General features: G+C 42.6%; 1 protein-coding gene across 1 annotated transcript in view; it reads right to left on the bottom strand.

The window, feature by feature from the left end:
* Positions 1–21841, bottom strand: part of EIF3H (eukaryotic translation initiation factor 3 subunit H) — a 172457-nt gene that overhangs the window by 33512 nt on the left and 117104 nt on the right. Inside the window, exons 3-5 of the mRNA XM_075827987.1 lie at positions 13512–13679; positions 1532–1631; positions 13–162 (exon numbers count right to left, since the gene is read on the bottom strand). Of these exons, the coding sequence (XP_075684102.1) occupies positions 13–162; positions 1532–1631; positions 13512–13679 (418 nt within the window). The remainder of the gene's footprint in view (positions 1–12; positions 163–1531; positions 1632–13511; positions 13680–21841) is intronic.

Genomic DNA, 21841 nt, shown 5'->3' with positions numbered 1-21841 from the left:
CTTAGTTCTCACCTGCTGGACAGACTGAGGAGTTCATGTTTCTCAACTACAGGTGCCTTCTTGTCCAATTCCCATATTAGCACGTTGATGAGATGCGAGTTCTTTATGATGATGGGAACCTCTTCAAACATGTGCTCAAAGGCGACATTGGCCTTCTTCAATCTATGGAAAAGAAGAACTTTACATATTAGAACCACAATAATCAATCAGCAGGATAAAAACTCTGGATACTACAACGCGCACCCAAATAGTAACAAAAAATAAAATAAAAATACTGTGAGGTTTAAGTTCTTCCAAGCCTCCTTTGCCCATCCTCTACCATGAGCGGACGACTAGGTTGCTGGGGATGCGCTTCCTGACCACCCCGCTGAAAAGACTGGTTGTTAAGCAGGATATTCTTAGCAACCAGACTGTCAGACAAATCAGCTGAAAGCTGCATTGGCACTGTGCAGACCAGGCGAAAAGTAGGCCGCAGTTACGCCACATCATTCAATTCTATAGCGGTAATATTAATCAGATAATGCCAAAAATACATTTAGGAGGAGTACTTCTTTAACAGTTATGTACAGATGTAGCCATCTTTATCTCAACTTAACGCATTAAATACAGAATGTCAAGAAACTTTAACTTGCCTTTTTTTTAAAAGCTTTTCAATGGCTTTCGTTGTGCGAGATCAGGCTGCAGCAAGTTAAACTTGGCTACATCTGTAATACATGGATGACTTGAGTCAGTCGTGCTTGTTAGCAGCTGTCCACTCTGGATCACAGAGGGGGGTCCCATGTGGGGAACCCCCTCTGATGTCCATGCCCTATTAGGTCATGTGGATATTAATGATGTATTAAAAGAATTAAAACTAAAGTAACGGCTATTTATGCAATTACTTTATTATCGTTGGCGTCCCATAGTGGACACTACATTTCAACGCACCAATCAGCTGCCAACCACCAAGAAGTATTCTAGTGCTCGGCTGCCACGACAATTGTCGAAATACAGGACTTTCTAGTATAGGAATTTATCAATTCTTGGAAACGTAGAAGAAAATCTAAATATACATTCCAGGTGGAGTAATAGTTTAGTTAGAAAACGGCTCCATAAATATTAGGTAAATGTGTGGGAATCTATTTTTGCTAAGGCGACTGTGTTTTTGAACCCAGCAGGCAAAAACTGTGGCATGTATAAGGGTAAGTAACGTGGGCTCCCCTTGAATGTAAGATCTCTTTATGGCAAACCAAGATTTCCAACCAAATAAAAAATATTCAAAAATGACATCAGTTTCAATAAGTTGATTCCGCTTTGGTCTACAATACTTCCTCTCCCAGGTTGCAGTGTCAGGAATGTGGATGGACTGAATACGATTCAGAAGGGAAGATTATTGGAGCCTGTACATAGTAATGTATTTACCCTCGATTGCTGAACGTGTTATTTACCGCTTACCTCACACCTCTACAGCTCAAGAAACAAGACGACTGCTAAGTTTCACGCGCGCAGACACACACACCACAATACCCACAGCACAACACAACCCACGTACCCTTCCGGGGTGAAATCTTTTTCCTTGCAGACATCCATCAGTTTTGGTGTCAGTCGATAAGCTTTGAGCGACAGCGAGCCCTGACCGGTCTTAATGGGATCTAAAACAAAACAGAAAAATTAAAGTCATTAATGGGCACCAACTAAAGAACATGGTAAATCAATAGAAAAAACCCCCACCAATTTACAAAACAAAATAGAATTAAATTACAGAAATAGTTGAAGAGACGCCGCTAAAGCGGGCAATGGCCAAGGCTAATTTTTGCTTTGGTAACAAATCAGAACCAATATTAGGTCTACTGCCCATCCTCCCATCAGTAAGGGCATGCTTCCAAGTAGTAGTTTATTATTTTTAAATGCTTTAAAACATTTATTAAAAAAATAGGGACTAAAAACTTCCTGCAACGTAAAGTAAAATAACCAAAACCTTTCCCATCATACCAAAACAGTTGCATGTATGCACCTTCAGCACATCAGGCAAATATTTGTCATAATAACCAGCTTAAAGGGTCTTCACATCTCAAACTTATGGCATATCCACAGGAAACTTAGTGTGGTGCATAAATTGAAGCTCGAAACAGTATTGTAAAATATGATCATTACCAAAGTAGCCAGGGAGATAATGCACCTAAAAAAATAGTTCAGGGAGTTTCCCAATAAGGACTACGGACGTTTTTGTTATCTAGCTAACAAATAAGAAGAGCAGGTGGAAAAGGAACACTTGCAGACTGGACATAAAGCTACTGTGTATGAGAAGGGGCTGCCCTCCATCACGTCACCGATGGGCACAGAGGGGGGACTCCCTGCATCTTGAGACTGTGTAGGCACGTCACAGCTAAACCTCCACTTCTGGGACCACATCACAGGACTGAGAAACCCGGACATCATTGAAGCTTCGAAAGTGAATGTATATTACGGTCTCCATTTTACATTTCCTAACTGATTAGGTACATTTTCTGTCTTTGGACAACGCCATTAATAGAAATACACTTCTAGGTATGTATATAGCTAGAACTACATCATTTAACTCAGACAGAGTATGCTTTAATAACCGGATTTTGCTCACACGGTAGTGGTCTCCGATAGTTAGGCGCCCAACCAGCTCCTGCTCCATTGCAGAAACTTCAAGATACATTCAAACATTGCAGAGATTTTCAGGATAGAAAGAGTGCATGGCATAATCGGCGATAGAAAAACTCCGCTACATCTGGCCTTGGCCTTAAGGGTATGCTCACAAGGGGCGGATTTGGTGCAGAAACTGCAGTGACTGAAGGCCAGTTCCGTACATCTGTAAGGGCGGATTTTTCTGCAGCAGAGACTTCTGCAATCCATATCCAGATGAATGGGAACGTTGCAGAACTTTTTCTGCACCAAATCCGCCATGTGTGAATATGCCCTAAACCTGTGCTGCACATCTGCAAGGGTGCTGGTTTAAAGCTCAGGCCCACAGTTGTACGGTGCATAGTATTAACAGGTTTTAAAAAAAGAATTCATACATCTGCTCCAAAGGGTATGAAAACTGTACATTACACATGTTTTTCTATAATTATAGCGCCAATTGTATAGCCGTATATGGTATGTATAGAGACCTTACATTAAAATACCTATGTGTATGGGCATCTTCAAACAACAATTTCAGCTCTGCTACATATATGTGGATAATGTCTTTGTGTAAGATATAATAAAAATAAAAACAGCATGATGGAAATGACAGTTACCGAAAGAACATCCACACAATGTCGTGAACGACAAATGTCAGGACGGTTGGGGTATGAATATTTCCTGTGGCTCTGGTGCAGGATGATGTCTGGAGTCTGCTCCCCACAACCACAATTTAGTAAATAGCAATTATCCTTGTACAACCTCTCACCCAGCCAGGCCGTACGTCAGCGTGCAGCCTCCAGGGGGGGGGGCAGAAAGAGACGAATAACCTTTCATGAGGCGTTATGTTAAAGACATATATAGGGTTAAACCAGCGGGTGTAGCGAGCTCTCAGTACACAGCAACCAGGATAAGAGTATAAAGGGGGGGGGGATCTGTATACGGAGCCTGGCATCCAGCTGAAAATTACAATTGGAAAGTGATTGGGGGGGGGGGGGTGTCAGCTTCTCTAAGCCAAGAAGCAGTTCTGAACAACACGAAGTGCTGATTGGTAGAGATGAGCAAATTGTACACGATTCGCCCGCCATCTAATACAATGGGCGCCGATTATTCCCCAAACTCAAACGTTACAAGACAGTTCGCAGAATAATTCCTAACGGCCGGGGTGCCATGAACCGTTTGAAAAGTAGTGAAATATTCTCTATTGATTGGGCAAAAGCAGCTGACTGGCAGATAGTAGCACACGACGCTTCTCCTAAATGTCCCCATTAGCGGGATGCCGGGCACAATACAGCCCTAATACTCTGGAACGGCGAGGTGTATACAAGTAGATCTGAGCTCCCTCTAGAGCCTAGGTAGGTAACCAGTGGATCGAGATTTACTGATCGATCTTTAAAGGTCCTGAGTAGATCACGGATGCCTTCATTCAACAAGATTTATTCTGAAAAAAGTCAAAAAAATGCAGCTGTCACTCAAGAGTTAAAATAGAATCCGTAGCGCTACAAAAAGTCTCCGTGTCGCCCCGGCCTGACCGAGTGGAACAAGAAGAAAATAAATCTTGTGAAAATTATCACTTTGTGCAGTGTATGGCCTAAACAGACACACAAAAAAATATATAAAAATGTTATATCACGGTAGATCTTAATAACCTCCTGCCTCATTAAGGTCGCTTACCCCTGCCCTAGAGTGCCCTTTTATGTACATCTTCTAGACGCCCCTTATGTCTCAATTGAGAAGTCAGCAGGTCCAGAAACCTCAGCCCGCTTCTTATATCTATAGGTAAAATTATTATATTTCTATCCGTATGAAAGGTGTCCGAACTGTAGGGTCCCATGGGTATTCTGTAGAAAGCGCACATTCTAGCTAGCGAGACATCTGTACAGTATAGTCCCTGTTGCACAGTCCTGGAACACATTATGGGTTTAACTTTGCACAGGATAATAGCAATTAGACCTACCGGTAATTGTATTTCCAGGAATCCATCATGACAGCACTACAGGAGGTTGCCCTCTTGACCTCTGTAGGGACAGGAAGACAGAGAGGTTAAAAGGCCCCTCCCACCACCCACTTGCCAGTGTTTTTCAATTACTACACCAGGATGGATGCAACCCTATTTTATTTCTAGGGATAATAACTGACATGTTAAATGCACAAATCAGAATTCAATAAGGGAGGGAATATAATGGTGCTGTCATGATGGATTCCTGGAAATACAATTACCGGTAGGTCTAATTGCTATTTTCCAGTACATCCCTCATGACAGCACTACAGGAGCAATACCAGATTATAATGCTCAGGGCGGGACTATGGATTGGAGGACTTTCCGTCCAAAACTTAAATCCGTATCGGACAGCACATCGAGTCTATAATGTTTGTAAAACGTATGATGGCTTGACCAAGTGGCAGCTTTGCAGATTTGGTCAATAGAGGCTTCTCTTCTTTCTGCCCAGGATGCCGAGACTGCCCTTGTTGAATGGGCTCTGATGCCTTGTGGGGCACATAGTCCTTGGGACTTGTAGGCTTCTTGTATGGTGGTTTTTACCCATCTCGCTAGAGAGCCTTTTGAGGCTTTCTTTCCTCTATTCTTTCCCCCGAATAGGACAAATAGATTTTTATCTCGTCTCCAGGAGGAGGTTCTATCCAGATACTGAAGAATTGTTCGCCTGACATCCAGGCAATGGAATTTTTCTTCTTGTTGGTCTTTTGGATCTGGATAAAAGGAAGGTAGAATTATTTCTTGTTCTCTATGGAAAGCGGTAGATACCTTTGGAATAAATGAGGGATCCAGCTTTAGGATGATCTTATCCTCTTGTACTTTTAGGTACGGTTCTATGATTGACAGAGATTGGATTTCTCCAATCCTTCTTGCTGAAGTAATAGCGACTAAGAATGCAGCTTTTAGAGTTAAAAAATGCATACTAATTTTGTCGAGCGGCTCAAAGGGGGGCTCACAAAGAGTCGTTAACACCACATTCAAATCCCAGGTAGGAACTGATTTCTTTAGGGAAGGTTTCAGTTTAGAGACCGCTTGGGTGAATCTTCTGATCCACCGATGTTCAGCCAGAGGAGTGTTAAAAAAATTACCTAAGGCTGAAATCTGTACCTTTAAGGTACTAGGGCTAAGTCCTTTTTTGAATCCCGATTGTAAAAAATCTAGGATTTTTGCAATGTTGGGAGAAAAGGGATCTGGTCCTGGGATTCCATGCCAGGAACAGAATTTCTTCCAAATCTTTTGATAGATTTTTGAGGTAACTTCTTTATGACTTGATAAGATAGTTGAAATTACCTCGTCTGACAGACCGTGGTTCCTCAAGATCTGCCTTTCAGGATCCAGGCTGACAATTTCAGAGTCTCTATTCCCTGGAAGAATAAGGGACCCTGGGAGAGAAGATTCTCCTTGACTGGGAGCATGATAGGATCTTCCAACGCTAGGTATTGTACGATTGGAAACCAACTTCTTTTCGGCCAATAGGGAAGAATAATGATGAGCTTTGTCAAATCTTCCTGGATTTTTCTTAATACCATTGGTATTAGAGGAAACGGAGGAAAGGCATAGGCCAGATCCATGTCCCAGTGTTGGGACAATGCATCTACTCCCAATGGGTTGTCTCTGAGATTTAGGGAGAAGAATGTCTCTACTTGAGTGTTTTTCCTCGTGGCAAACAGGTCTATTTGTGGATAACCCCAATTTCGGGTTAGGCAACGAAAGACTTCCTTGTTTAGGGACCATTCTCCTGGGTCTACTTTTTCCCGACTCAGGAAATCTGCTGATAGGTTCTCTGAGCCTTTTAGGTGGACTGCCGTGACTGATAGGACGTTTTCTTCTGCCCAACTGAAAATTTGTGCAGAGAGGCCCTGAAGAAGAGTGTGTCTTGTTCCCCCTTGATGGCGAAGAAAGGACACTGCTGTCGTGTTGTCCGATAAAATTCTTATATGCTTCCCTTTTATGGTGGGTGAAGCTCTTATAAGTGTCTCCCATACAGCTCTTAGTTCTTTGAAGTTTGAAGACATCATCTTCATTTGACCAGTCCATGTGCCCTGAAAGTGTTGGTCTTGGATTACTGACCCCCAGCCGTGTTTGCTGGCATCTGTGGTAATCACTACATAAGGAGAAGTTCTCCAGGGGACTCCCTTGTCTATGTTGTTTGTGCAGAGCCACCACAGGAGAGATGATTTCACAGTCTCGGAAATTTGCATTTTTAAATTCAGGGAGTTTTGTTTTCGATCCCACCGGGACAAGATCAGATTCTGTAAGGGTCTGGAGTGAAATTGGCTCCATGGAATAGATTGGATGCAAGATGTCATCATTCCCAACATCCGCATACATTCCCTTATGGAACAGGCGTCTTTCCCCCAAAATTTTCTTACTTCTGCCAGTAGGAGTATTTGTTTCTCTCTTGGGAGGAAGGAATGTTGAAGGGAGGAGTCTAGCAGTACTCCTAAGAAGACCTTCTGTTTCTGGGGAGGAAGACTCGACTTCTGAAAGTTGATTATCCATGCCAATTTTTGTAGTAGGGAAAGAACCTGTGACTGATGACTGACTAAGATAGCAGGAGTATCTGCTGTCAACAAGAAGTCGTCTAGATATGGGATAATTACTATACCTTGACTTCTTATGAATGCCATGATCTCTGCCATAATTTTTGTAAAAATTCTGGGGGCGGAGGAAAGGCCGAAGGGGAGGCAGACAAACTGGAAGTGGAGAATGGAAGGACCGTCCTGAATTGCGAATCTGAGGAATCTCTGGTACGCGGGGTGGATAGGAACGTGATAATACGCATCCTTTAAATCGATCGTACACATTGATGCCTCTTCCCTTATTAGAGGAATAGTCGATCTGATAGACTCCATCTTGAATTTCCGATAATTCACCCATTTGTTTAGGAACTTCAGGTTGATTATTGTCCTGTAGGAACCATCTGGTTTTTTGACCAAGAAGATTTTCGAATAGTGGCCCTTGCATATCTCGTTGTGGGGAACTGGGGAAATGGCTCTCAATCTGAGTAATTTCTGGACGTCCTGGATAAGTACCTGATGAAGATCTTTTGCTTGGTACTGGGTTATTAGGAATTTCTCTGGAGGAATGGAGGAAAATTCTATTTTGTATCCTTCTTCTATTATCTTTAGAACCCAGGGGTTCTGGGTTATTCTCGACCATTCGGGATAAAATTGTAGGAGTCTTCCCCCCACACTCTTGGCGTCATTGCTTTGAGGGCTGGAATGAATTATTTGGGTTAAGGAGATATCCTCGACCCCTTTTCCCTTTGGGGTAACTCCAGCGACCGGACTTCCCTTTCCCGCTGTAGTTCTGTGAAGTAGGATCCCTCTGTTGGCGAAATCTTCCAAATTGAGGGGGTTTTTTTGGTTTCTCTTCAGGAAACCCCTTTTTTCTATCTGTTGCACTCTCCAGTATGTTATCAAGGAGAGGACCGAACATCAGAGACCCTGTAAATGGGATAGAACACAACTTGTTTTTGGACTTAGTATCTCCTGACCACATTTTGAGCCATAATGCTCTTCTAGCAGCATTTGAGAGAGCCCCATTCCTGGCAGCAAATCTAATAGATTCTGCTGAAGCGTCTACCAAGAATCCGGTTGCCATTTTTAGTAACGGTAGAGATTCTAGTAGCTCTTGTCGTGATGTCTCTTGCTACTGATGTGGCCGCGATATTAGTTGAGATCAAGGCAGAGGAAGATTCCCACGCTCTTTTTAGTAGTCCGTCTGCCTTTCGGTCCATGGCGTCCCTCAACTGAGAGGAATCTTCAAAGGGGATTGCGGTTTTTTTAGCAACCCTGGCGACTGGGACATCTACTTTTGGGATTTCATCCCAAGGCTTAGTGTCCTCTGGATCAAAGAGAAGTCTGTTCTTAAAATCTCTTGAAATGAAGAGCCTTTTTTCTGAATCTTCCCATTCAGTTGTCACCATTCTTTTAAGATTTTCGTTTACCGGAAAAACCCTTGTTTTCTTTCCCGTTAGACCTCCAAACATCTCATCCTGGATGGTATGTGGTTGGTCCACTTCGGGAATATCCATAGTTTCCCGTATTGCTTGAATTAGGGTATCAGACATCTCGGAAGAGAAGAAAAATTTTTTTCTCTTGAGTGGAAGAAGTTGAAGGTAAAAGTTCGTCTCTTTCTTCTAACTCATCTTCCGATAGGTAATAGCACTCCTGTTCAGAGTCCGACCCCTGAGAAGGAGGCCAATATTTTTGATCCACTTCAATCCGTGGTCTTTTTGCCCGGGAGTGTGAGGGAGTTTCTTGCGGAGGGGCGAGGGAGGCTACTGACTGACCCACTTCCTCACGAATCATAGTCCTAAGTTCGGACATGAACGTTGGTTGTTCCTCCTTTAGTATTTTGGCAATACAATCCTGACACAATTGTTTTTTATGGGACTCTGGCAATTTTTTTGCACAAGTCGCACATTTTTTAACCTTCTTTTTATCAGTTTGTCTCTGAGAGAAATCTTTTTCCTAGAGAAAACAGAAGGTAGGTAAAGTATGGTGTACATACATAAGGGGTCATACCCTTCCCCAAGGGTGAGACTCACGTGACCCTGGGACATATCTGGAGTTCCATCAGGACGAGGAAGTTCCATATCGCGACAGGTAACAGGCAATGCAATATGCAAACCACAAAAAATAAATCCAAGTTAGAGTTATCAGCTCTAACTACATACCTGTGCGTGTCCCTTTAAATGCGGGCGTTTTGAATTTCCCGCCTTCCAAGATGGCCGCGGACCGGAAGTAGCCCGACGTCATACCCGGTCGGCTATTCGTCCAGCGTGTACCTGGAGTGCAGCCGCCATAGCCGGCGCTAAGGCTTGCTATGCGGTGCAGCGAGGATCCCTGCCGGTGCGTCCATGCCTATGGAGCTGCCGGTCCCCGCCTGGTCCGCGGTCCGGCCGAAGCCTGCTTGGGAAACCCCAGCCCCCACACACTACCAGAACCCTGCCTAGGATTCCTTCGGTAGGTGTCTTAGGGAGGGAGCTAAGGGACCCGTCGTATGAGGGGTGTTAGCCTGGGCTTTAGGGGGAAGAGAAGGGGGAGTGCACGGACCCCCCGATCTTGCCCCCTGCCCGAGTTTTTTCCTGCACTAATACAGGAGCGACGCTCTCTGCTCCTGACCCTTGTGGGGACAGGAAGAACACTGGCAAGTGGGTGGTGGGAGGGGCCTTTTAACCTCTCTGTCTTCCTGTCCCTACAGAGGTCAAGAGGGCAACCTCCTGTAGTGCTGTCATGAGGGATGTACTGGAAATTATGTATATATATATATATATATATATATATATATACATACATACATAAAAAAATATAAAAAAAACATAAAAAGGGAAAATAAGCAATTAGTTCATCTATTTGTCTCCTGTCTACGGCTGTTGCTTCCACAAGCGATAAGAAAGAGAATGGCCGGGTGCTGAAAAATGACTACAATTTCAATGCTTGGCTTATTAGCATGCAGACTGCAGAGCTCGCCGCCACACTGCACGCCTCCGGTGCATCTCAAATCAGGAATACAACGGACACAGAGCTGTCTTTTTAGTTCACAGAGATACAGATACCCTCCGAGCATACGACGCGTGGCTCATGTCCGCAGGCACAGATAGCTGGCCGAGGGGTGAAGTAGCAGGTTGGGGGGAGGGATATTTATATGCGCTGGTCAGTTTGGTTTTACAAGGTACACTCGGCTTCATGCAGAACATTTATGGTATGCAACGTTCTGTGGAAAAAGGGTGAAGACCCTGCAGAAACTAATACTGTTTTTGTTTGCTGAAATATCGGGGGGAAAAAAAAAAATACAAAAAAGAAGAAGTTTTTTCGCAGTTAAAAAAATTACTTAATTGAGACCCAGTCATTTCCAGGGGAGAACACACATCGCATAGTGCACTTTAGGGCTCCTAGCCTGTACGGCATATTACAAACCCCCTTCTATCGGAGAATGCATTCGTAATACAGCCCCAATTTTTTGGAGTATGGGTGCCATATTACAGATTAGTGCAATAGAGCAATGTTCATGATCCCGATGTCTGCACGTGGCTATCCTGCAACTGAGGCGCCCGACCGCAGACGAGAGAACATGAGTTTTTATAACAAAACTATTTTGCCTTCACTTTTAATTTGATCAGACAAAAAAATTACTTCTTACAAAACACAAAAATGAGTGCATGGACCTGTCGTTCTAAAGATAAAAAAGGAGCAACCCCGAGCCAAGGACCACAACATTAACTGGCCAGCGCATTATTATGTCGACAAAATTTCCTGCTCGCACGTTAGAACAAATATTAAATCATATCAGTGAGCGCGGCCAAAAAAGTTGACACCTGGAAGTTAGGTGCTGGAAATATTTAGTTATCTACGGCTGGAAAATATCCAGGAGCCTGAAAAACCCTGAATATAAATGCTGCTGGATAGAGATTTTCTTTGGTGCTCCTTTTTTTTTTGTAAATATTGGCGCCTTATAGTCATTGTTTTATCTACTGCAATTTGCTGCTGGGGTCAAATCAATGCCAGTAGGGCTGCAGGTAAAGCTGCCATATAAAAGTAGTCAGAGGGGTCCATCGCTCAGGATCTCTTTATGAGCTGCTGCACAAAAACGTATTATATGGTTGGTCAATAATACGACATTTATCCTTCAGCCTCCGCTGCAGGTAAAAACATCAGTAGCACTGACCGTTTTAGCAAGAACAGCTGATCATGTGGGGTTAGAGAAAACTGACTCGCAGCGATCAGCAATAAAATTTGACAACTTATGGTCACATGTTTACTGCAGCTTTCATTAAAAAAAAATCTACCACAAACAGTGTCTAATTATCCTAAAAACAAACCCAACCTTAATAAAAATTAAACCCAAAACTATGGGTAAGAATAGGACAAAAACTCATGTCCCCTTGGTATTTACTGGAAATGTATAATCAGGAAACATTTTTTTTAAACTTTGCTGATGTTTTTTGGTGACTATTCAGCCACAATAAGCTGATATATAGGCTGGGACAGGATGAGCAGAGTCATCTCATTATTAGAGGGTGGTGACTCTATTATACTGCTGGGGCCGAGATAAGGCAGGATAGTAACACTATATACTATATAAACAGATAAGTCCCTGTATACAGCTCTAGTCACCCCCAGGTCTCTGGGGGAGGGGTTATAAGCCATCACTTCCTAGAGAAGGTTGGGGTATATTCAAACAGGCCAGAAATTTCTGCGACTGTCCCGTTCACTTTCAATTGCAGATATCTCTGCAACAAATCTGCGGCATGTGAATATACATCCTAATAATCTACAACCTTACTCTGTTAATTGACTTCCAATCATTTCAGTTACCATAAAGCACGCACACACGCTGCTGCGCTGTCTACACAGTCAATATAGGAAGTGTGCGCCTCCAATATGGCCAACCCCAGAGGTTTTATAAAAAAAACTAATATCTAAAAATTTAGAAAATAGAACTGAATACATGAAGAAAAAAAAACATAATTGTGAATTCAGCAGAAATTATTATATTAGATGCACATATATATTTGAGTGTAGGTGTGCGTGTGTGAACAGATACCAAGTTGTGTAGACCACAAATGGAGGATGAAGACATCTGGCTGCCTCTTTATGCTCATGAGATCCCATAGCAGTTTATTTCGAGATCTAATATTAAATTTACCAATTACGGTTTCATAAAACGGTCATAAAAAGCAGCATCAGCACATAATAGTTTTTTCACATTGTATTTTAAGAAAATAGTTTTCGGCTACCTCTGTTTTATACACTTCTACACCGACACCATTTCTGGAGCCGTCCTAACAATAAGCTTGACTTTGTTACCTGAACGGCATCCGCTCAAGCAAAAAGGTGACAAAATGAGACGCAAGACCTCGAACAAGTGGAAAATTCATCAGGCCGTGATGTCATGTTTCCAGCCAATCTAAGTATTCTATAACAACTTGTTCTCTACTGTAATCCAATTGTTAACATACTGAAGTAATTTGGGGGCAGCGCGTGAGATTGATTGTGTTCATTAGTATTTTTTCTGACAGATACGCGGGACATTAACATTTGCCTCTCAGCTGGAAGCGATATGCTGGACTGCCAGATATGTCAAAGCCGGAGTTTAAGAAAAAGAAACAGGGGGGAGGGGAGCTATAAAGCGGTTAAATTGCCTATGGTTCTGATAGAGCGCAGAACATCTGGTCTGGAGAGCTTGAGGAAACACCATTAAACCAGCTGAAAGAGGGAAGAAAAAAAAATTAAAATATGTTTGCATTCGGGGAAATGGAGCAGTGTTTCTGTACCCGTCAGAGGACTTAAAAATAATATTTATACCACTTAATAAGAAATAAATGTTTATATATATATATATATATATATATATATATAAATAAAACAAAAATATATAAATTTAAAAAAACAAAACAAAAATAACTATATAAATATATATAAAACAGAAATAAATTATATATAACTTTGAAAAAATATATATTTTATTTTAGAGACTTGGCAAATTGCGTTATGATTGGTCAGTCACGTATTCTTAATCGAGGTTTGTTAGACATCTGGTCTAGTTCCACCAGCCTTCACCGAGGGAGAGTGTCTGAGGAATAAAAATGAAGCGACCACTCTCCAGCATTCCTGAGCGTACACATCAGGTCTCTGATAGCAAGAAAAATAAACACGGAGAAGGAAACGCTGTCTAGACGTTGCTGCTGCTTGGGCTGCTACACACACACAGTTGGTATTTACTTAAAAGGGACTGCCAGGCTACCTCAGACCGTTAACCCCCCTACCCACCATCACAATCAGTAAGAGAGCACCTCAGCACTGCAAATACAGCAAGATCACGGAAAATAATCAGGAGACAGGCAAAAAGCGGGGGAAGAAGTCATATCCCTTACCGTAAATGAGCACCACAGATTCCTCAATGGCGTGCTGGTAGCTGAACTGAGAGTCCAGGAGGGCACGGCTGACGAACGTGCCATAGTAGGTGGACTGGTACCAACCGACGTGGAGATGGTCGATGTTGACGTGACGCAAGCTTCTCATCATCTCCATCTGATACTGAACTATATGGGAAGAGAAAATATATATTTGTGACATTAATAAACCAGCTCCAACTCACAATTTTAATCTTTTTTTACACAAACAGACTTTTTCAATACAAAGTGCAGTCCCTGCAAGGGACAAGATCAATGCCAGTGGGGCTGCAGGCAAAGCTGCCACATAGAATTTAAAGAGGGAGTCCACCGCGCAGGATCCCTCTTTATAAGCAGGTGTGAAAAGCCTCAAAGGGTTGCTCCCACTCTGGTGAACACAACACAAATATATATTATACGGTCGGCCATAAATTTAAATGGGGACCATGAAATACTAAATTTCTCCAGCAGTCACCACTGCAGGCTAAATGATCAGTCACACTGAGCTTGCCTGCCAATACCAGCTGATCATTCGAGGTTAGAGACGTCCAACCTGTAGCAATCAGTTCATCGCCGAAGCCTCTTCGTTCTGAGAAGGAAACCAATGGTAGTCCCAATTGGTACTGGTCCCGTTTCTTTTTACCGTCAGTTAACGACTGTAGCTTTGGTGCATGTTCCCTTGTACCACAAAGTTTTTGCCACACCTTTTCCGAAAAGTAGCTCTATAGTGCGGTTCTTATGTTCACTTCTACGGCATTTAGCAATATGCGGTATGTCCCCAACGAATAATTTATAACCTGGTTTTCAAAAACAGTCCCCATTCCCTACTCAACGCATAGTATTAGTCCACATTTTGTTAATGGGACAATATAAACGAATACAGCGACCAATGTGTAATAAAAGCGTAACGCAAACAGTGTACCGATAATTGACTGGATGCAGACTTCAAAAAATTAAGTTGAAGCCGTCGGGTCTGTTTTTTAACCACATTTTAGAGCAAATAGCCAACTAGCTGCTCCTTCTCTAAGTAAAGAGCAATCGAAAGCTCATCTAAGCGGTGAATGAAAAGCTTTGTCTAATATTAACAGATCGCAGCGGTGAAGCAGGAAACCAGAGCTAGTGAGACGGGAAGGAAAAAATGAAAGCCCTTGTTTGATTTAGATCTATGTGTATGGCAATATTGTTATGCAAGTGGCTCAGAAAGGTTTTCGCCTTCTTATGGCAGGAGTTTTTGTTTGGCAGAAGTCAGAACTCCAATCAAATGGGCATCTGCTTTTCTTTATCCTTAATCTTCCCACACGTTTTAGATTTGTAAGTCGCCGGAGGCAGTGAGCGCAGTATCTCAGATCCGTATCATCAAGATGTCCATTCGTGTAAGTGAAGCATAATTTGTTCCAACTATGTGCCTAGTGCAACTCATGCGGATACTGACGATACGGCTGCCGGGAGACAAAGCCAAGTAATCGACAGACACTTGCTACATTTTTACAGTGCAATGTAAGTTTTCCAAGACACCGAGGAAAAACAAACATGTGAATGGCTACCCATCCTAGACGACATGTTTAGGTCATTGAGTGGGGGTTAAGACCCCAAATACTGAACGCCAATCTCTTGGAGGACTGCAACCCTTACCTGTTTACACCTCCCATTGGGAGCTGATCTAATGGTCTACACCTCTTCAGCTTTTTTGCAAGGGAACCTACTATTTAAGCAACAGGGTTGAATGTTGCCCCCCTATTGTGGGCTAATAAAATAGAATTTAAAATGTATAATGCACAAAAAAATAAAATCACTCTACACTAAGGCATTCCCGGTTCATTTCAGGATCGGTGGCACTTCTAGACTTGTTTTTCACCTCTCATTCTTAGGGGATGTTCACACGACAGCGTCCGTAACGGCTGAAATTACGGGGATGTTTTCAGGAGGAAACATCCCCGTAATTTAAGCCGTAACGGCATGTGCAGGCGCTTGAACGCCGCGTCAGTTACGGACGTAATTGGAGCTGCTAATCATTGGAGTCAATTAATAACGGCTCCAATTACGCCCAAAGAAGGGACAGGTCACTTCTTTGACGCGGGCGTCTATTTACGCGCCGTTATTTGACAGCGGCGCGTAAATATACACCTCGTGTGAAAAGACAAACGTCAGCCCATTGCTTTCAATGGGCAGATGTTTGTCAACGCTATCGAGGCGCTTTTTTCGGACGTAATTCGGGGCAAAAACGCCCGAATTATGTCCGTAATTAGTGCGTGTGAACATACCCTTACCAAAATTGTGGGGAAAGAGCATGAAAGGACAGTCTATTTGTCAAAAGTCTGCCCCCTGTAGTCAAGGGAAGGTGAAGTTGTTACCTGGCCTCAAGCATGAAAAATATAAAAGGATGGGATTGAGCTAAAAGATTAACTGAACTGCTCAACATTTTGCGCCATTAAGAAACCTCAAGTACTAGCAGAGCATGCTGGGACTTCATCTATGTACTATAATGACTATTACCGACACATCCAACATCTGAAGGCTTAGGCTATGTTCACAAAATTAACAAAAACGGCTGTAAATATGGAGCTGTTTAAGGGAAACCAGCTGCTGGTCGTCAGCCATTTTTTAAGCAATTAGCGTTTTACGGCCGTTTTTCTATTGAGTCAATGAAAAACAGCTCCAAAAACGGCTCAAGAAGTCACATGCACTTTTTATGGGGTGTCTTTTTACGCACCGTTATTTGAAAATTAGGCGTAAAATAACACCCCGTCGGAAACATAATGCCGTATTTCCCATTGATATCATGGGCAGATGTTTGTAGGTGTTCTGCTTTTCGATTTTTCAGCCGTTTTTCGGGACATTTATGGCTCAAAAAACGGTTGAAAATAGCCCGTGTGAACATACCCTTAGAGTTTATCTCCATACCATAACTGGAAGCGAATGTCACATTGCCATGGAAGAGGAGGCTTCCCTGCAGAGGTTATTCTCCCATAACAGGTTTCCTATCGGGAATGTTCAAAACAAGACTAACATTTTTTTTTAAAGCCTTTTTTAAAAAAAACAAAAACACTGATCATATTCCATTCTGGCAATTTGCACCAATTTTTATTATGATTTTAGATGCACTTCCTGCCACTTAATCTTCTTGTAGCGGTTCTTTGCGATCTATATACGTCACCAGTTGAAATCACACATTTAGTTTTTAGTGCAATTTGAGGTGCAATTTTTTGAGCCGAATATAGGAGTGGATCCAACAGGAGGTAAAAGTGTAAGTAAGTCATTGATTATACTTGGCCTCACTTTCGAATCAACTCTTGGCATGGAGTCAAATTAAACCAAAAACCGCATATGTGATTTCAGCCTTACAAAAAAACAAACCTACTGAAAGGGCGTATTCTCAGAAACGGCACAAGTAGCGTTTTATCGCAAATAACCTTGGGCTTTGCCCGCTTGGGTTGTGCAGGGAAGCAAGCTGAAAAGCACTGATTACACCTGTACAGTCAAAAATGGCATCACAAGACCCTAGTAACTTACAATAAAAAGCGTAAATTACCGTGCAGAACGCAACCGATGCCATTTGGAAAATAAAAACACCTTAAAAACTTCTACCCCAGATGATACATTCGAATTCACTTTCTAATGAGGCGCTCATCGCAGCAGCGAATGTTCACTCCACGACACGTTTCATATGCAGTGCTAAAACAGCTAAAAATAACTTCACTTACACAAAATAAAAAAGAAATTAAAAAAAAAAACAAAAACATTACTTTGAGATTAGTTTGCAAGTCCAGATACATTGTTAAGCCATTAAAGCCAGAACACCTAGAAGCTTCTGCACACGACTAAAGGCGCAGTAAACCTAACCCGTAATATGCCACAATATAACGCACCATACAGCAGCACATAGAGATGTATAGGGACTCCACGTGCCTCCGTATAAACTCCGTTCATGAGGTCTAAGTCTACCAATATTTGGTTGCGTGCAAGTTACAACCTTCTGAAGATCTCAAAAACATCCCACATGGTCGGCCTTTTTGCTATGGTCGCACGCAACCTCGTTTCCCAATAGGGAGGTAATGCAGACATTTTACGGTCACACCTGTCCAAATATAGCCATGTAACCCCAGAATAAATTTACCTTCAATTATTGGCACATAAATATGTAATGGAGAAGAGAAACTTCGAAATAAAATATTCTACCATCTATAAATCACTAAATAAATTATATACTATATCGTTTTGTATCCGTTGTTTATGTGACCTTTGACCTGTTTCTTCTGGCGGTCTTTTTTCCTCGCCCTGATGTATAAATGAGGCAGGAACCGCACAGTCTGCATTGGCCTGAGGAAGACGTCAGTTCGGCGTCGAAACGCGTAGCCTTGTTAAAACAATAAAGTCCTTTATCTACTTTACCTACCACAATGGATGTGTAATATCTATTCAAGCAGCGCCGTTGGTCCCGTTTTTCTTCATTTTGAATCGCATCTATAAATCACGGGATTCTCATAAATCTGTTGAATTTTTAGATTAGCGGATCCCAGATTAAGGGCGTTTCGGATTGCAGATTAAGGGAATTTTACTGTAGAAATGAACAAATATTTATATTGTGTGATGCTCAAGTGATCTAGACGGTTACACAATGCTTGTCACTTCACAACGGATTTACGCAGTCCTGCAAATTCCGATAGTGCTCTGTAAAGTAATGTTCGCCTGATCATTAGACTCATCAAAACGTTTAACCGTGATCAATGGACTCCGTGAGTAATGGAAAAAAATACTAACTCCGAAACAAGCTTCAGTCCCGTTAATGAATGCAATGGCCGACACCATTACCATACCGGGTGAGCAGCCACCTTAATGATGCTCATCATCATAAGCAGCACAGGACGTCATGGTTCTCTTCGAGCTCCGCGTCTCCCGCTCAGGAGTGACATGGAAAAAAAATAAGAGTCTCCAAATAAACACATTTGAGGTTTTCTTTCCTCTTGCCTTGCTGGAGGAAATGCTTACAGACACTTAGGAGACTGAAAGAAACCCACGCAAAGTTATCAGCAGTAAGGTTAATCCATTTTTAATGATAAGAGGCACATCTGCTCTAGGCATTAAGATTCATCGGAGTAGATTCACTGAAAACAAGAGGAAAATCGGATTCTGTGTACAATTCTTATACAGCGAAACATTGAGATAATAAAAATATATAAAGATGGATGCTGATCAATCTGCAGAAAATCACTGGTTGGGATATGTTACAGGATAGATGGATTTTATTTGGGGTAGATCTTACTTTCTAATCACCTGCACAATATACTGCAATACTTCTGTATTGACTGATATTGTATTTCTTACAGGCTGCAATTAAGCCCTGCGTCTGGCAGGGCTTACTGGGAGAACAAAGATGGCAGACCTAAGAGCCTTTCATTAGGCCTCAGGCCTGTTACGACAACCATTGGCACCCCATGATTGCACCGCGGGGGTCAGCGATTGGCTGTCAAGGGTGCCGCCCCCTTTTCTAACGGCTTAGAAGTAGCCACTGATCCTGTAATCTAGGTGGTAAAACAGATGGGATCGGAGGCCTCTCCAACACAGGCCGTTGCATCGAGGTGTCGGCTGTAACATACAACTGACAACCGCTAAGTGTAGAGCGGACTCCGCCCGTGTGCCCGCTTCAGACTTCCCCCTTCACGGCTATGATAACTGCACATCAATCATGAATGGGTTAATTATTTACACGTAGGATTCCTATACGATCATGTACTATGCAGGTCGACAAGACACCAGCTACGACTTGCGATTCCTATGCTTCATAAATGCTACTCAAAGCCTCATGTACACGGGTGTATTACTGATCCATAATACAGTGCCACAAATCCCGATGTGGGCCCTACTGTGCCCTCTGTGTAGAGCTTAAAGGATTATTCCCAACTCAGACATCTATGGCATATCCGCAGGATATGCCATAAAGGCGATAGATGTGGGTCCCAGCTCTGGGATCCAAACCTATTTCAAGGACAAAGGTAACCCGACCCCCGTCTCGACTGGCGAGGTGGGCGCTGGCTGCCAAGTCCAAGCAGGAAATAAGTGGAGAATGGGCCGAGCAACCGGACTGCACTTTCCATTATGTTCTGGAAACAGCCGAGCTTGCGTTCGCTTCAGCGGTTTCCATAATTCCCACAGAACATATGGGCCATCTCTCCACTAAGTCTATGATTGGAATCGGCTGCCTCACCCGGCTGTATTCCCCTTATGCATAGAGCGGACTCATAACAGAGACCGCTGTATTCTATCAGGGCGCTTAACAGCCAATCACACAAATTTGTGTGTCTCGTTTTGGCTTCTAGGAGTCCGGACCTGTAGCGGTTATACGCTACCCCAGGTAAAATATATTTGATTAGTACAAGGGTTAACTGCCACAGGGAAGCAAGGAGGTCGTTCTATTTCATTCTTGCTTTTTTTTATCTGTAATGCTGCAAGAAAAATGCATGATTTGCAAGCCGTCCATCGCTCAGGGCTTAGCCGGCTAGTGCTGAAAAAGTGCTTAGGTTTAGATAATACCAGGCATTTCATGCTAAAAAGATACGTCAACACACAGATAAAAATGTATTCAAGTTGTTTAAAGAGACTGTCACCACATAATAAGTGCCCTGTCTCTTATATAAGGAGATCGGCGCTGTAATGTAGGTGACAGTAATGCTTTTTATTTTTTAAAAACTGTTTTCACCACTTTATTAGCGATTTTAGATTTATGCTAATGAGTTGCTTAATGCCCAAGTGGGCGAGTTTTTACTTTAGACCAAGTGGGCGTTGTACAGAGGAGTGTGTGACGCTGACCGATCAAATAAAAAGCATTACTGTCACCTACATTATAGCGCCCATCTCCTTATATAGGAGACAGGGCACTTATAATGTGGTGACAGAGACTCTTTAAGATCTCTATATTTACAGGATAATCTCTATAGTGATGTAGAACAGGATCCCAACTTACCAATATGTGCCCTAACACGGATCTTGGGGATCATGACTGCAGGGGAAGAGGCCGGATTTTTAACATGGTCTCACTGCACATTCGCCACATATTACATTCCTCGCTACCGCTTGGTAAACCACAAAATAAGACAGAGAAAATTCCAACACTGGACGCTCGAAAAGGCTCATTTGGAAGTGTAAGGTCTATGGTGGGGTAGCGGTCTATAGAACTTGCTGGGTAAATAGACATCAGGTTATGTTAATTTGGGCCGAAGCCTGGAGGGACATTTGAAGGTAATGTCCTGGCCTTCTCCAAAGTCAACACTACATCTCCCACTAGCCACCATGTTATGGCACATTAATAACCGGTGTAACAATGCATTATTTGTGGGGTGCAACTCTCAAAAATAGACACATCATCAGCTTTAAAGCCGTATAGAAAATAGTCCGACACGTAGGAAAACTAAGAGCCCGGAGCAGAAGACAATCACTCTCAGTGGACGTCGTAGACTTGCAAAGCCACCCACCGGCACGTCCAACCGGATGGGCAATTTATTTTCATTTCATCACCAGTTCAAAGGTTGAGTGTTGGCGAGACTTCAATCCATCCTCGTATCAAGACCACCAAGATGTTGCCAACTTGTGGTGTTCCAACATGTCCTCTCCCACATCAGAAAAAGAATGCAATACATCTTACGAGGGGAGATCTTTAAAGAAGGTCATTAGTTTCAAGATTGAATCTGATAATCTTCCTAAATGAATAAATCTACACGCAACACTGGGTATAAAAGGCATTGAACATATTGTGAGCTCCTGTGGCCCTCGTCTGGCTTTTTTACATGCACAGGTATGAATAAGGTTTATCTAACTTTACCCATTGCCACAAAATATGTCAGAGGTTCATACATAATGTATAAAGTGTTGTGGTGACTCCTGAGAATGTCAACATCTTGGAAGAAAGCAGCTTCCCTGGCTGTCCTCCATAGATATCTCGCTGCTCAATGCGTGACTGTGCCGGCTGAGGCGGCAGGGCGTTCATGCTCCGTCAGTGAAGACCTGCTGGTATATGTCGCGGATGTCAGCCTCCTCTATGAACACGCTGCAATGCTATCTTCTCAGCCGCTGTATATAGACCCCGCGGCTCGCAGACCATTATGGGATAAAGGACAGCTATTCTAATTTGTAAAGTTATGTCTTAGAGTTCGGAGGTTGGAAAACCAAAATGTTTTTTTTATATAAAAATATAAAATTCAAAAAATTTAATTTGCGCCGCTGTAGGGTGAAGTGTTCTTACATTTGTGGATAATTGGACTGTCTATCAACAACACAGAAGCGACGCAATGTATGTAGTGTGGGCAAATAAAGACTTCAAG

This window comes from Rhinoderma darwinii, chromosome 5, assembly GCF_050947455.1.
Source record: "Rhinoderma darwinii isolate aRhiDar2 chromosome 5, aRhiDar2.hap1, whole genome shotgun sequence".
NCBI lineage: Eukaryota > Metazoa > Chordata > Amphibia > Anura > Rhinodermatidae > Rhinoderma > Rhinoderma darwinii.
The sequence above is the reverse complement of the archived record's forward strand: the minus strand, read 5'-3'. Positions and strand labels throughout refer to the sequence as shown.